This window comes from Hippopotamus amphibius, chromosome 17, assembly GCF_030028045.1.
Source record: "Hippopotamus amphibius kiboko isolate mHipAmp2 chromosome 17, mHipAmp2.hap2, whole genome shotgun sequence".
NCBI classification, from domain to species: Eukaryota; Metazoa; Chordata; class Mammalia; order Artiodactyla; family Hippopotamidae; genus Hippopotamus; species Hippopotamus amphibius.
In genome coordinates, this window is record NC_080202.1 from 43,244,859 (window position 1) to 43,261,394 (window position 16,536).

The 16,536-nt window shown below is 40.2% G+C and overlaps 1 protein-coding gene across 2 annotated transcripts in view; it reads left to right on the forward strand.

Moving 5' to 3' along the window:
* Positions 1-16,536, forward strand: part of LOC130839744 (leucine-rich repeat-containing protein 37A3-like) — a 198,706-nt gene that overhangs the window by 27,444 nt on the left and 154,726 nt on the right. Inside the window, exons 7-9 of one of the 2 annotated variants that reach the window (XM_057714120.1) lie at positions 3,696-3,775; positions 4,031-4,085; positions 4,166-4,632. In XM_057714120.1, coding sequence (XP_057570103.1) covers positions 3,696-3,775; positions 4,031-4,085; positions 4,166-4,312 — 282 coding nt within the window. In that variant the 3' untranslated portion in view covers positions 4,313-4,632. Of the gene's footprint in view, positions 1-3,695; positions 3,776-4,030; positions 4,086-4,165; positions 4,633-16,536 lie in introns of those variants that run through there. The other variant, XM_057714121.1, reaches the window with a different exon arrangement.

Below are 16,536 nucleotides of genomic sequence, written 5' to 3' on the forward strand. Positions count from 1 at the left end.
TCCTCACATTGCCCGAGAGTAGAGATGGCACCTTAGGCAGCGTAACTGGAGGGTCCGGCCCAGTCGCCAGGCTGTGCCAGTTGAGGAGATGGACGGATCCAGCTACCCCAGGCCTTTCCAGTATACGCAGGATTCAGCTGATTCCTTTCATTCTAATCCTGTTCTCACCAAGTAGCCTTCCGATTGTGTGATTGTGCTTTCGTATGCCACAGAGGCCTTGTCTGTCTCTAGAGAAGGTAATTCTCTGATTGTGTAGACACACATGCCCTGTCTGTAGAACATGTACTTCTCATTATGAAGTGAGAATTCGGCATTCTGATTTTTGATCAGTCCTGTGATATTGATAAGGGGAGACTGCCACACTAGGAAGAGGTGCGTTCTCTCTTGGTGAGAAGAGCATGATTCCTGAGCCCAGGAGGCTGGGGACTAGCATGGGGTCAGCTTGCTAGTCATTGGCCATGGCCCAGACTACCCTCTACATCTCCAGGTGGCATATGGACTTTTGCTTTTTTAGAATTTGTATAAAGTCCCCTTTTTATTCTTTTTAGCTTCTGTGTAGTTTAACCTTGCATTTGTTTTGGGTTTTTTTTGGCTTGTGGAATCTCAGTTCCCCAACTAAGGATTGAACCTGCACTCTCAGCAGTGAAAGCAAGGAGTCCTAACCATGATTTCCTCTCCCCACATACACAATAAACTTTTTGAGGACAGGGGCCATGCAGTGTTTTTCCTATGGAAGTTCCATGGAAGAGATTTGAGGCGTTATGTCAGTTCCACAGTGAGGAACAATGCAACCAAATATTTATTTGAAGTAGCACAGAGAGTCCAGCAATAGACCCATGTGTTGTGAAGACTTCTGAAATGTCATGTTTCAATACTCAAATGAGTGGAAGAAAACGAACAAATGGTAATAGAGTAGCTGCCTACCTCGTTGGGGGGTGGGGGGGTGGGAAATAATAGCAGATCCCTATTTCTCACCTAAAATTAACCTATTTCCATAAATGTGAGAGAAGACCACATAACAGTATTAGAAGAGTGCCACAGGGTTCATGGCAGCACTATTTACAATAGCCCAGGACATGGAAGCAACATAAATGCCCTTCAACAAGATGAATGGATAAAGAAGATGTGGCACATATATGCAATAGAATACGACTCAGCCATAAAAAGGAATGAGATTGAGTTATTTGTAGTGAGGTGGATGGACCTAGACTCTGTCATACAGAGTGAAGTAAGCCAGAAAGAAAAATAAATACCGTATGCTAACTCATATATATGGAATCTTAAAAAATGGTACTGGTGAACCCAGTGGCAGGGCAGGAATAAAGATGCAGATGTAGGAAAAACAAAAGTATTAAAAGAGGGACTTCCCTGGTGCCGCAGTGGATAGGAATCCACCTGCCAATGCAGGGGACATGGGTTGGATCCCTGGGCCAGGAAGATTCCGCATGCCGCAGAGCAGGTAACCCCGTGTGCCACAACTACTGAGCCTGCGCTCTAGAGCCTGTGAGCCACAACTACTGAGCCCACACAATGCAACAACTGAAGCCTGAAAGGTCTAAGGCCCGCATTCCGCAACTACTGAGCCCATGTGCTGCAGCTACTGAAGCTGACATGCCTAGAGCCTGTGCTCCACAAAAAGAGAGAAGCCTCCACAATGAGAAGCCAGCGCAAAGTAGCAAAGAGTAGCCCCTGCTCGCTGCAACTAGAGAAAGTCTGCTCACATCAGTGAAGACCCAAAGTAGCAAAAAAAAAAAGTATTAGAAGAAAATAAACACAATATTTTTATAATATTATGGTGGGGAAAAGCCTTCAGAGCCTGATGGCAGGAGCAGAACCTTTGATAGATTGACCACCTTGTCTGTGACACCAACTTAGCACTGATTCATGTCAAGAGTAAGATGGAGAATTTTGCATATACTGTCTGATTTAATCCCCACAGTCCTGTGAGGATGGTGTTACTTTCCCTCTTTCATAGATGAAGGAGATCAATGTAAGGCCCCAGTGGCCAAACCAAGAGCAGAAGCCAGTTTCACCTGACTGCAAAGCCTGTGCTCCCTACTCTGCTCTTCTGTCTCCTTAGAGACAAAAGCACTGGAAGGATTTGAAACATTGAAATTCAGTGAAAGCCAATATTTATTTACTATAAAGAGATTTTTTGGGTTTTGTTGCTTTGTTCATGAGGGGATTTGGGGCCACACTGAACAGATTGTGGGATCTTAGTTCCCTGATCAGGGACTGAACCCGGGCCACAGCAGTGAAAACGCTGAGTTCTAGCCACTGGACCGCCAGGGAACTCCTACGAGTTTCAAAAATCAACAGGAAGAGGACACACAGTCCAGGGGAGACGGGGGCAAGGGCTGTGAAGAAGAGGAGGAGCTGTGTTGAGTCTGCCACCATAGCTGCCCGTCCTCTCCTCATGGCTCACGTGGCGCAGGTTTTGTCAGCCAGGCCGGTGACACCTCATGACATAAACATAATCTCTATTATATTCTTCAAGATCTTTTGTAATCTGTCTAGCATTCATTGTATTTGATTTTTAGTGTGGTTGAGAGAGGGGATCTCTCTTCCTCTACAGGAAGATCCAGTTGTTTTCAAATCTTTCACTGAATGGTTCATTCCTTCTTCCCTGGTCTAAACTACTGTCTTTATCTGGACTCTATTCTGTTGATGCAGTTATCTTTTCCTGGACCAGTACCAATATCGCACTGCTTAACTCCAGTTGCTTTGTAACATATTTTGTATCCGGTGGGGAAAGGTCCTGCTCTTTGGTCTTCTCTCTCATCCGTATCATAACTGGGCTTGCATATATACTCTACCAAATGTCAGCTGGCCAGGTTTTGTTTTAAAATTATCCTGGATATAAATGGATTGCATTGAATTTGTAGGTTAATTGGAGGAGAACTGACCTCTTTATAACATTCTAGGAAGATGGTGTCTCATGCCATGTATGTATTTCTTCTTAATGTCCTTCAGAAAGGTTTGAATGTTTCATCACATAGGCCTTACACATTAAAACAGAAAAGTTTTAATGTTGTCATCACATAGTGCTTAACATAGGTTAAGTTTCTTCCTCGGCACTTTATGCATTTTTATTCATATAGTAAATGGGATCGTCCTTCTACTTTTTAGTTACTTATCTGTGTTATATGGGAAAGCTGTTGAGGCTTATATGTTGATCTCTTGATTTTGTATGCAGCCATCTTACTGAACTCTCATATTACTCCCCATAAAACTTCACTTGATTCTTTTGGTCTTTTCAGATCCATCATTTCATATGCAAATCTGTTTGTCTCTTCCTTTCCAATACTTCAATTTTCTTATGCTACTGATTAGGGCCTCCTCCACAGTGATGAGTAAGAGCAGGAATGATAGGCATCCTACTCTTGTTCTTGACTTTAAAACAAAGCTTGGGTTTCTGGTACATACTTTTCTTTTCTTTTCCTGCTTCTAAGAGTTTTTCTTAGGAATTATCTGTTGAACATTATCTAAAACAGTCCATAAAATGTATTGGCATCTGCATGCAAGACCCGGAGTAAAGTACTGTGGGAGAGTCAAAGGATTACTAAACAGGATAGAATTCCTGTGCTTACAGAAGTTATCTCACTGGGTCGACAGGACTTAAAATAAAAAGGAGTGAATGAGGCTGTGGAAATAGTGGTAATGGACAATCATGGTCATGTTTTCTTTCACAACAGATTCATGCTCACAGGGCAGCAGCAGCAGCAGCAGCACAGGGAGAGGAAGAAACAGGGCAACTGCCCAAGGGCCACAAAAGGTGAGTGGGGCTGAACATCCTGCCTGTCCTCCACGCTAAGCCACATGCAAAGGTCCCCCGAGACCCTGGGGGCCAGACACTGAGAACGTCTGTGAGGCCAGCACGCAGGGGATGCTTTTCAAGCTCCCAGGTCTGTGGTGATTCTGCTCGTTGTGATTCTGGACTCAGGCGCCCATTTAGTCCTGAGAAGCCCAGAGGTAACACAGGTGAGAGAGGTGGGAAATGTAACACTGACTGTGTGTGTTTTCCTCCAAGGGGCTTTTTTCCCTTTCTTCTGCGAAAGAGAAGCTCAAGGGAAGGCGAGAGTCAGGTAACTTTGAGGAGGGTAACGTACTGTGGCCGGAGAAAGCAGGGGGATGCAGAGTTAATATTTCCCTTTCTGTGTTCTAGGAGGGCTTTCACTGGAGAAGGCGGCCACTTTGGCTTAGGGATACGTATAGACCGCTCAATGCCACACGCAAGAAAAACATGGCACAGAAGCTACACGACCAGGAGTCTTCTGATGAGGATGAGATTTTCCAGAAGGATGCGGGGTAGATGAGAGGGGACAAGTTAAAATTCTCGTCTAAAATGGGGAAATAATGAAAAGTGTAATTGTTCCTTTTGAGAGTAAAAGCCTTGGCATTATTCTTCTTATCTCAGGGAAGGCAGCAGAACCCCAGCAGAGGACGTTTAGGCTGCAGATTCGGCTGCTGGGGAGACGGGTGTGGAAAGTGAGGCCGCACACGAGACCGCGGCAGTGTGAGCCCCGTCCTGCCTCAGGCCACCTGCACATTTCATTTTCCAGGATTGGCTTCTCAGCATCACTTGTCAAATGCTTCTTTTTCTCATTTAAAAAAAAATACATTTATTTATTTATTGGCTGTGTTGGGTCTTCATTGCTGCATGCGGGCTTTCTCTAGTTGTATTGAGCAGGGGCTAGTCTTCATTTCAGTGCACGGGCTTCTCATCGCGGTGGCTTCTCTTGTTGTGGAGCATGGGCTCTAGGCGGGTCGGCTTCAGTAGTTGTGACACATGGGCTCAGTAGTTGTGGCTCATGGACTCTAGAGCACAGGCTCAGTAGTTGTCGCGCACAGGTTTAGCTGCTTCACGGCATGTAGGAAGCTCCATGACCAGGGCTCAAACATGTGTCCCCTGCATTGGCAGGTGGATTCTTAACCACTGCTCCACCAGGGAAGTCCCTTCACTGAATTTTAGATTCTTTTCCTGTATAGGTCATTACAGAGTATTGAGTACAGTTCCCTGTGCCTACACTAGGTCCTTATTAGTTACCTATTTTTTTGTTTCTTCATCTTTACAATGGAAATTCCCTTGTAGGGCTATTTGAGAATCAAATGAGATGCCCATGAGTGAGTTGCACACATAAGCTCTTCCAGTAGGCCCCAGAAACGGCTTCTGAACATCGAGCACATCAGGTAGAATTTTCACGTGTCAAATGGAAGGATTAGATATAACGTGCTGGGAAGGAGCAGCCCCTCCCCAGAGATGGCTGGGCCCGTGGCGTGACTGAGGCTCAGTCACCTGTCTCAGCCCATTGACCAAGGGCCCCGGGCACTGCTTTGAAATTCATCCCTGTTTTTGTGCTAAGGCAATGCCTCCCACAGGCTTCTCCTGACCAGTGATTGAGTGCAATGGAAATACTGCACTCAGGGGGGCCTGTTCCTAGGGGATAGGGGTTGGCTGACTTTGACCACAGGATTCCTGGAAGGCCTTGCTAGACCTTCTTTAGATTGCATGGCAGTATAGGATGCTTCCACCCAACCTTTTCTTCCTCTCTCCTTCACTTGGTGTCGGATTTGCATTGCAGCCTGACAGCCTCTCGGGTTTCCTCCCTATTTCTCTTACACAGGCATTTCTCCTAACAGTGTCTATGCATGTTTCATCCTGCTTCAGCGTCTGCTTTCTTGGAGGGCCTGGACTAACACATTCAGAGTGACAATGACAAGAAATGGGTATTATATCCCTCTTGCCAATTAGCAAACTGTATATGGCTTATCCTAATAATTCTATCAACATGTATAACCTATCATCTTTCCTTTGGAAAATTCCCAGGGCCTTTTCCAAAGATTAACTTCACCTTTTACTGTAGATTGTGGCTGCCTCAAAGTAAGAGAAATGAAATATATTAGTGGAAAACACATATCAGAAAATATTCCGGGATATAAGAACATTAAATAGGAGGTCAAATGATAGAATTATCATACAATTAAGGCATGAAGAAAAATACAATTACTATAAAAAGTAGGCTCCTAGGCTTATACTAACTTCTCACTCACCTGTAACAGCTTTCACTCCATCCATCACCTTATTCAGATCAACTTTTCCATTAGCGCTGAGGAAAAGCGCCAGTTCAGACGTGTAATCAATGTCAAGAGCTCAAACATACAAAGGATGTATACTGATGGGAAATTCCAGGGAAATTCCATTGATGTCATAATTTTACCCAGACTTATATTAAACCTCTGGATTTCAAGGATTTAGCTGATCTCTATATTTTAAAAAAGATGTCTTGTATATTAGAGTTTGCACAGGGGAAAAGTACTTTTTCCAGTGTTTTTCGATCATTGGTGTTGGTCAGCTGTCTGGTAACACTTACTTCAGGTACTGCTGTCAGCTATTTGTGCCCTAGCTCGAACAGGAGCCACTGGTTCAGACTAGGTTGTTAAATGAATGCATCCTGGAGCGTGTAGTGCCTGAGAGAGTTAAAATATCAGAATTCAACTAAGGGAAAGGGAGATAGAAAGAGTCTTCTACACCGAAGAGAGGCTGAGAAATGTGAAGAAAAAAATCTAGGTACAATGTATGCAGAACTAGAGGCAGTTTAGCACCAAAGAAGAATGAAGTACAGATTAGGGAGAGGAGTTCAAGAGAGGCAGGCTGAGCTCAGATCATTGAGGAATTTGCAAGCTACTGTAGGAAGCTTAGATTTATCTAAATACTAGGTTATGTGACGTCTTTGACAGGTTATAAGTTCAGGAATGATATGGACCAATTTGTATTTTATTTCATTTTTCTTTAACTTGAATTTATAACTACTTTACTATGAATTGCATTTATATTAGAATAGATAAGTGATGGCATCAAAATGGTGACCAAGATAGGTCAGCCCCAACTTCCGTTCCCCTCACAAGTCCCACTTGCAAGTATACACAGACAAGACACCTTTGTGAAAATCCCAGAATACGGTGGTGAGGCTGAAGCACCTCGCTGGACCACAGACACCAAGAAGGACTGCATTAGAAGGGTAAGAGTATCAGCTGCATTCTGACCACACTGCTCCTCTTCCAGACCGGCACAGTACTGCACCGAGAGGGCCTCCAGGCTTGTGGTTTCTCCAGGGGGAAAAAGAGTGCCCGAGGTAGAAATCTAGCTCCCCGATAGTTGTGGGTTGCTTCCTGGGAGGCCCACTGGGTCTTGTCTCATGGGTATTGTGGGGAGAATCCGTGGTGCTTGACCACTGGAGATCAGCTCAAGATGGGGAAGGGGAGCAGGGCTTACAGCAACCAGAACTCAGATTTTGGCAGACTGTGTTTCCCCTAGCAGCGGTGCCTGAGGAGATATCCCAGCCAGAGGCTTTGCGCATCTGCGGAGCAGGCTGCTTGGACCGTCTGGCCGGGGAACTCAGTGTAAAATCCTGGCAAGCTGGGCTGGCCTTGGAGCCTGTTCTGCCATTCTGCCCAGGCGGGGGAGCTAATTAGAAGCCTACCTACTGCTGAATATAGCCCCCGGCTTGGCCCAACCAAGATGCCTAATCAGAGCACACAGGAAGCTGTGTACCCATCCTAAACTCCCACGTAAAGCAGCTCTTGAGCAGAGAACCCAGCCAGCGCCTCTACCCATTTTCAGAGCCCGGTTAGTAGCCCCATGTAGCCAGGGAGCTCAGGGCAAGTTCTGCCTTTTATTGTTCCCCAGCCAATAAGCCATGCTGACCTTGGAGTCTCTTCTGCAACCCCACCCAGGCAGGGAAGCAAATTAATGGCCCCTGCCTACTGCTGAGTACATCCCTCAGTCCTGCCCAATCAAAAAGCTGACTGAGAGTTCCTGGGAAACTGTGTAGACCACCTTGCAGCCCCACTTGTAGAAGCACCCAAGCAGAGAACCCAACAGTGGCTCTGCCATCTGCAGAGCTGAGCTGGTGGCACTGTCTGCCCAGGGAGACTGGTGGACAGCCTTGCCTGATTTGAGTACCCCAATGAGTTGTACCAGTGATGGAGTCTGTCCTACAGCCCCACCCAGGCTGGGAAGCAAATTCAAAGCCCTGACTAGGGATGTATATAGCTTCTGGACACATCCGGCCAAGAAGCATAACAAGAACACCTGGGAAATTGCACAGCCCATCTAATAGACTGGTTTAAAATGATGCCTGAGTGTAGCCAAAAAAAAAATTGACAACCTAAGAGAAATGGATAAGTTCCTAGAAGCAGACAACCTACCAAGACAGAATCATAAAAAAATAGAAAAATCTGAACAGACGAAAACAAGTAAGGATATTGAGTCAGTAATTAAAATCCTCGCAAGAAAAGCCCTGGACCAGTGGTTTCCCTGGTGAACCTTACCAAACACTTAAAAAAGAATTAACACCAATCCTTCTCAAAATCTTCTAAAAAAATGGAGAATTGAACACTTCAAAGCTCATTTTATGTGGTTAACATTACCCCGATACCAAAGCTAGATAAGGACACCGCAAGAAGAGAAAACGATAAGCCAATATACTTGATGAACACAGATGCAAAAAATTTCAACCAAATTCTAGCAAACCAAATTCAACATTAAAAGAATTATACACCATGATCAAGCGGGATTCAGCCCTCATATGCAATGACGGTTCAACATACGCAAATCAATAAATGTGGTACACCACAGTAACAGAATGAAAGATACAAATCATACAATCATCTCAATGGATGCAGAAAAAGTATTTCACAAAACTCAGCACCCATTCATGATAAAAACTATCAATAAACTGGGTAGAGAAGGAATGTACCTCAATATAATAAAGGTTATACATATGACAAGCGCGCAGTTAATATCATACTCAATGGTGAAAGACTGAAACCTTTTCCTCTAAGAGCAGGAATAAGACAAGGGTGCCCACTCTTATCAGTTCTATTCAATATAGTACTGAAAGTCTTAGAGCAATTAGGCAAGAAAAAGAAAAGGCATCAGAATCAGAAAGGAAGATGTAAAATTGTCTCTATTTGCATATTTTATATATAGAAAATCCTGAAGACTCCACTAAAAAAAAAGTTAGATTTTATTAACAAATTCAGTAAAGATGCAGGAATACAAAATCAACATACAAAAAGCAGCAGTGTCTCCAGACACAGAGAACAAACGTATGGCTACCAAGGGGGAAGGGGGTGTGTGTGTAGGATAAATTGGGAGATTGGGAATGACATATGCATACTATTGATATTATGTCTAAAATATATAACTAGTGAGAACATACTGTATAGCACAGGGAACTCTACTTAATGCTCTTTGGTGACCTAAATGGGAAGAAAATCCAAACAAGAGGAGATATATGTATATGTATAGCTGATTCACTTCGCTGTACAGCAGAAACTAACATAACATTGTAAGGCAACTATACTCCAATAAAAATTAATTAAAAAAAAAGCAGTAGTGTTTTTATACACTAACAATGAATTACTGGAAAAAGAAATAAAACAATCCCATTGATAACAGTATCACAAACAGTAAAATACTTAGGAATAAATTTGCAAGAGACAGAAATAAATGAAGAGATTGCCTGCCTTCACTGACTGGAAGAATTAAGGATGTTAAAATTTCCATACTACCCAAAGCCATCTAGAGATTCAATGTAATCTCTACCAAAGTTCCAATGGCATTTTACCAAATAGAAAACACAATTCTAAAATTCATTAGGAACCACGAAAGATCCTTAATAGCCAAAGCATCCTTAGAAAGAAGAACAAAGCTGGAGGCATCACACGTCCTGATTTCAAACTATATTACAAAGCTATAGTAATCAAACAGTATGGTACTGGCATAGAAACACACACACTTAGGCCAATCAAAGAGCCCAGATATAAATCCATGCATATATGGACAACTAATATTTGACAAGGGAACCAAGAGTACTCAAGGGAGAGAAAACAATCCCTTTATTAAATGGTGCTGGGAAAACTGGATATTCACGAGGAAAAGAACAAAACTAGACGTCGTCTTATACCACTCATAAAAATTAGCTCAAAATGGAATACAGACATAAATGTAAGACCTGAAACCATAAAACTCCCAAGGATAACATAGAGAAAAAGCTCTCTGACATTGGTCTTGGCAATAATTTTTCAGATATGACACAAAGCATGAGAAACAACATAAAAAATAAGCAAGTGGGACTATATCAAACTAAAGAGCTTCTGTACCACAAAAGAAGCAATCAACAAAATGAAAAGGCAACCTACAAAATGGAAGAAAATATTTACAAACCATATATACGATAAAAGCTTAATAACCAAAATATATAAGAAACACATAAGCCTCAAGAGCAAAGAAACCAAATAATACAAATTAAAAATGGGTGAAGGGACCAAACAGACATTTTTTCCAAAGAAGATATTCAGAAGGCTAACAGGTACATGAAAAGGTGCTCAAGATCACTGATCATCAGGGAAATGCATATCAAAACCATAATGAAGTGTCACCTCACACCTGTTAGAGTGGCTATCATCAAAAGGAGATAATAAATAGTGATGAGGATGTGAAGAAAAGGGAACATTTGTACATCATTGGTGAAAGTGTAAATTGGTGCAGCCACTATGGAAAAGAATATAGATGTTCCTCCAAAAAATGAAAAATAGAGCTATATGATCCAGCAATTACACTTCTGGGTATATATCTGAAGGAAACAAAATCACTATCTTAAAGAGATATCTGTATCCCCATGTTCTCTGTAGCATAATTTACAATAGCAAAGGTATGGAAACAATCGAAGCATCCATTGAGAAATGAATGGATAAAGAAAAAGTAATGGACTATTATTCAGCCATAAAAAAGAAAAAAATTTTCCATTTGCAACAACTTGGATGGACTTTGAGGGCATCATGTTAAGTGAAGTAGGTCAGACATAGAAAGGTAAATACTTATGATCTCACTTGTATGTGGAGTCTAAAAAAACATTTCATGGGAACAGAGAATAGATTGGTGGTTACCTGAGGTAGGGGTTGGGGAAATGGGTGAAGGTGGTCAAAAGGTACAAACTTCAAGTTATATGATAAACAGTTTCTGGGGACACAATGTACAGCATGATGATTATACTTAACAGTACTGTGTCGTATACTTGAAAGTTCATAAGCAAGTAGATCTTAAGAGTTGCTATTGTAACAAAGAAAAATTTGTAACCGTGTGAAGTGATGTATGTTAACTAAGCTTGTTGTGGCAATCATTTTGTAATATATATGTACATAAAATCATTTCACAAACTTATAGAATATTATATGTCAACTATATCTCAATAGAACTGGAAATAAGAAATACAGATAAAAATCAATACACAGATACAAAACACACAGAACATCTACATTCCATCCTTCCCCAATCTCTTACCCTTGGGTTCTACTTCTCAACAGTAATTTCTTTTTGCTCTTTTGTTTTTAGTTTTGGCTTGCTCCATAATTCTAAATGATATGCTTGTTCCTAGATTTCTTGAATAATCAATGTGATAGAATGTCTATTAGTTGTTATAAAAGATAAACATTGTTTTTCATTTCCAATACTATGTAATCCCCTTTTCATATTTTGGGGGACTATTTTAATTTAAAATTTTATACATTGCTTTTCGGGTTTCCTAGGTGGCGCAGTGGTTGAGAATCTGCCTGCCAATGCAGGGGACATGGGTTCGATCCCTGCTCCAGGAATATCCCACATGCTGTGGAGCAACTAAGCCCATGCGCCACAACTACTGAGCCTGTGCTTTAGAGCCCAGGAGCCACAACTACTGAGCCCATGTGCTGCAACTACTGAAGCCCACGTGCCTAGAGCCCGTGCTCTGCAACAAGAGAAGCCATGGCAATGAGGAGCTCACGCACCACAATGAAGAGTAGCCCCCACTCACCACAACTAAAAAGAAAGCCCGTGCACAGCCAAAAAGACCCAACACGGCCAATAAAATAAATAAATAAATAAATTTATTTTAAAAATTTTTATACATTGCTTTTATAGCTCTACAATATACTTATTCCTTTAATTCTTTGGTCCATTACATTTATTTTTTAGGATTTACTATTTCTTTTTCTTTTTCTTGGTATTCTGAAATTCTGCAATAGTATAGCTTTGTCTAAGTCTTTATTCATTTCTGCTGGTCACAAAATAGGTTATTCTATCTGGACACTCCTGTTCTTCATTTTTTCAGAAACATTGTTCCATTTATTTTTGTTTGATAATTTGCTCTGCCTTTTCCATAGCTGGAAATTTTAGTATGTGGAAATTTTCTCCATCTAATACTAGACTACCTTCACTTAATACTTTATTTTTATTGCTTCATTCCTTTAAAAATAAATTCTACTTTCTAAGAGAAAGACAAATATCATATGATATCACTTATATGTGGAATCTAAACTATGACACAAATGAATTTATCTACGAAAAAGAAACAGACTTACAGACATAGAAAACAGACTTGTGGTTGTCAAGGGGGAGTAGGGGAGGGGAGGGATGGACTGGGAATTTGGGATTAGCAGATGCATACTATTATGTATAGAATGGATAAGCAACAAGGTCCTACTGTAAAGCACAGGGAACTATATTTAGTATCCTGTGATAAGCCATAACAGAAAAGAATATGAAAAGAATGCATATGTATGTATAACTGAATCACTTTGCTATACAGCAGAAATGAACACATTGTAAATCAACTATATTTCAATATTTTTCAAAAAATTCTACTTTCTTGAAGATTTGCTCAACTTGCTCTCTCATGCCTTACACTGAATATTTTTTATTAATATTCTTGATTTCCAAGCTATTTTTTTAAATCGACCTTTCTACCTTAACTGATGGGTATCCAAAGGTATAAATTTAAGATCTCTTTGTTGAGTCTTTTAAAATTAATTAATTAATTAATTGGCTGCATTGGGTCTTCGTTGCTGTGCATAGGCTTTCTCTAGTTGTGGCGAGGGGGGCTACTCTTCCTTGTGGTGTGTGGGCTTCTCATTGTGGTGGCTTCTCTTGTGGAGCACGGGCTCCAGGCACATGGGCTTCAGTACTTGTGGCATTCGGGTGTAGTAGCTGTGGCTCACGGGCTCTAGTGCACAGGCTCAGTTGTGACGCACAGGGTTAGTTGCTCCATGGCATGTGGGAATCTTCCTGGCCCAGGGATCGAAATCATGTCCCCTGCATTGGCAGGCAGATTCTTAACCATTGTGCCCCCAGGGAAGTCCTCTCTGTTGAGTTTTGATACCAATAATATGACAGTTTTCTCTAAAATACTGGAAAATTCACTCTTTTCCTCCTCACTTGAAGTGTTTAAATAGCACTGGGCTTGTATTTATCAATAGATTTCCAAATACTGACATCCCCAGCCTTAACAATAACCTAAATGTTTTTTGTTTTTTTTTTAAATTTTTTTGGGGATACACCAAGTTCAATCATCTGTTTTTATACACATATCCCCGTATTCCCTCCCTTCCTTGACTCCTAAATGTTTTTTGAAAGAGATGAAAGTTGACCCATAAGGAGGATAACTTTTGAAGCAGTATTGGCTTTGGAAGACCCTTACCACAAGGAAGGGGTTAGGGTGAATAAGACTCAATGTGGGGCAAGCTGTGGGTCAGGGAAACATGACCTGTTTCTGTAATTTTTTCCCCATCATTTCATGACTATCTTTGATTCAGAAATTTGGATGAAGAGGCACTCAAAGGGAAGACAGGAACTATGGAAAATAAGGAAAGGTGAGGAGACTTTGTTTTCCTTGCAGAATGTAATAGTTGGGAATGCAATAGTTCAATCAGCTGGGTCTCCCCTGAGTCACTCTGTAGTGCTTCAATTTAAGTCTGGTACATCAACTTTTGATAGTATCTCATGGTAAATTAAACAAAGAGAGTTTGTGTCTCCTTGATATAAGACACAGAGCAATAATCTTCATGGAACTTACCAGCTTCCACAACTCTGTAAACTTTGTTCCCTATACTGAACCCCTGATCCTGTATTACTCTGCTTTCTTGGTCAAATCCTAATCAAAAGGCACCTTTCTTGGTGCCTTTTTCCACACCACATATTAAACTTTTACTTCAGCAAATACATCTATTTTTTCCTTTTCCTGCTTCTGGGTAACCCGTCTTGTTTAATAAAGTCTTCCTCAACCCAATATTTTAAAATATTTCCCTAATTTTTCCAATATTTTTATTTATATTTTACATTTAGACTTTCAATTCATACAAAGTGGTTTTTTTTCTGCTTATATAATTTTTTAAGATATCTAGTATGATTTAAAAATCTTTCTTTAATATATACCAAGTTATCCATATACTGGATCTATTTTAAAACTATTTTATCGAGTCTACTTGTTTATCACTTGCCAATGAAATTTTTGGTTATAGTAGTTTTATAGTAACTGCTAATATATGGTAAGGCAAATCTCATTGTAGTTTTCTTTTTCATGGTTTCTTGGATATAGTTAGGCACTTATTCTTCCATTTATTCTTTAAAATCATTTTACAAGTTTTTTTAACAAAACCCTATTGGATCATATGGTAGTTCTATTTTTTAGTTTTCTGAGGAACCTCCATATTGTTTTCCATAGTGGCTATACCAATTTACATTCCCACCAGCAGTGTACTAGGGCTCTCTTGTCTCCATACCCTCGCCAATACTTGTTGTCTTTTTGATGATAGCCATTCTGATAGGTGTGAGGTGATATCTCACTGTGGTCTTGATTTGCATTTCACTGACGCTTAGCAAGGCTGAGCAGCTTTTCATGTGCCTTTTGGCCATCTGCATGTCTTCTTTGGAAAAATTTCTATTCAGGTCTTTTACCCATTTTTAATTGAGTTTTTTTATATTGAGTTGTATGCACTCTTTACATATTTTGGATATTAACCCCTTATCGGACATATCATTTGCAAATACCTTCTCTCATTCAGTAGACTGCCTTTTCATTTTGTTAATGTTTTCCGTTGCTGTGTAAAAGCTTTTAACTTTGATTAGGTCCCATTTGATTATTTTTGCTTTTGTTTCCCTTGCCTGAGGAAACTGATCCAAAAAATATTGCTAAGACTTAGGTCAAAGAGTGTACTACCTATGTTTTCTTCCAGGACTTTTATGGTTTTTCAGTCTCACATTTAGGTCTTAATTCATTTTGAGTTTATTTTTGTATATGGTATGAGAAAATGTTCTAATTTAATCCTTTAACATGTACCTATCCAGTTTTCCCAACACCATTTATTGGAGAGGCTGTCTTTCACCCATTGTATATTTTTGCCCCCTTTGTTGGAGATTAATTAACCATATGTGTGTGGGTTTATTTCTGGCTCCCTATTCTGTTCTATTGATTTATATGTCTGTTTTTCTGGCAGTACCATACTGTTTTGATTACTCTAGCTTTGTAGAATAGTCTGAAGTCAGGGAGTGTGGTAGCTCCAGCTCTGTTCTTTTTCCTTAAGATTGCTTTGGCTATTTGGGGTCTTTTGTGGTTCCATACGAATTTTAGGATTATTTGCTCTAGTTCTGTGAAAAATGTCATGGGTATTTTGATAAAGATTGCATTAAATTTGTAGATTACTTTGAGTAGTATGGACATTTTAACAACATGAGCTATTATGAGATCCAGCAATTCCACTCCTAGGTATATATCTAAAGAAAACAAAAACACTAATTAGAAAAGGTATATGCACCTCAATGTTCATAGCAGCATTATTTACAATAGCCAAATATGGAAGCAATCTAAGTGTCCATCAACAGATGAACGGATAAAGAAGATGTGGTGTGCAGTGATAAGTCATTTTGATATCATGCACCTTAATATTATGCTATAAGAAGAACACGTCATCTTTGTGGTATTATTTCCTCAAACTGATATTCCCTGGTCTAATTATGAGAAAACATCAACTTCAAAATGAGGGATTTTTCTACAAAATATATGACCAGTACTCTTCAGAAGTGTCAAAGTCATAAAAAACAAAGATTAAGAAATTGTAGATTGAAGGAGATGAAGACACGATGACTAAATGCAATGTGGGATCCTGGGCAGATGAAAGACACTAATGGAAAAGCTGGGGATCCCTGAATAAAAGTCAGTAGTTTTAAAAAACAGAACATATGGTGTGTATGTGTATATACATATATACACACACATATCACAAATACAAAGGAATATTGCTCAGCCATTAAAAACAAGAATGAAATTTTTCTACTTGCAGCAATACGGATGGACTGGGACAGTACTATGCTTAGTGAAGTAAGTCACAGAGAGAAAGACAAATACTGTATGTTTTTACTTACATGAAGAATCTAAAAAATTAAACAAATAAATACAACAAAAGAGAAACAGATGCACAGATACAGAGAACAAACCAGTTGTTACCAGTGGGGAGGGGTGGAGGGAGGGACAAGAGAGGGGAAGGGGATTAAGAGATACATACTACTAGGTATAAAATCAATAAGATACAAGGATGTAATGCACAGCACAGGGATTATAGCCAGTATTTTATAATAAATTTAAATAGAGTATAATCTATAAAAATGTTGAATCACTAGGTTGTACACCTGAAACGAATATACTGTTGTGAATCAACTATTCT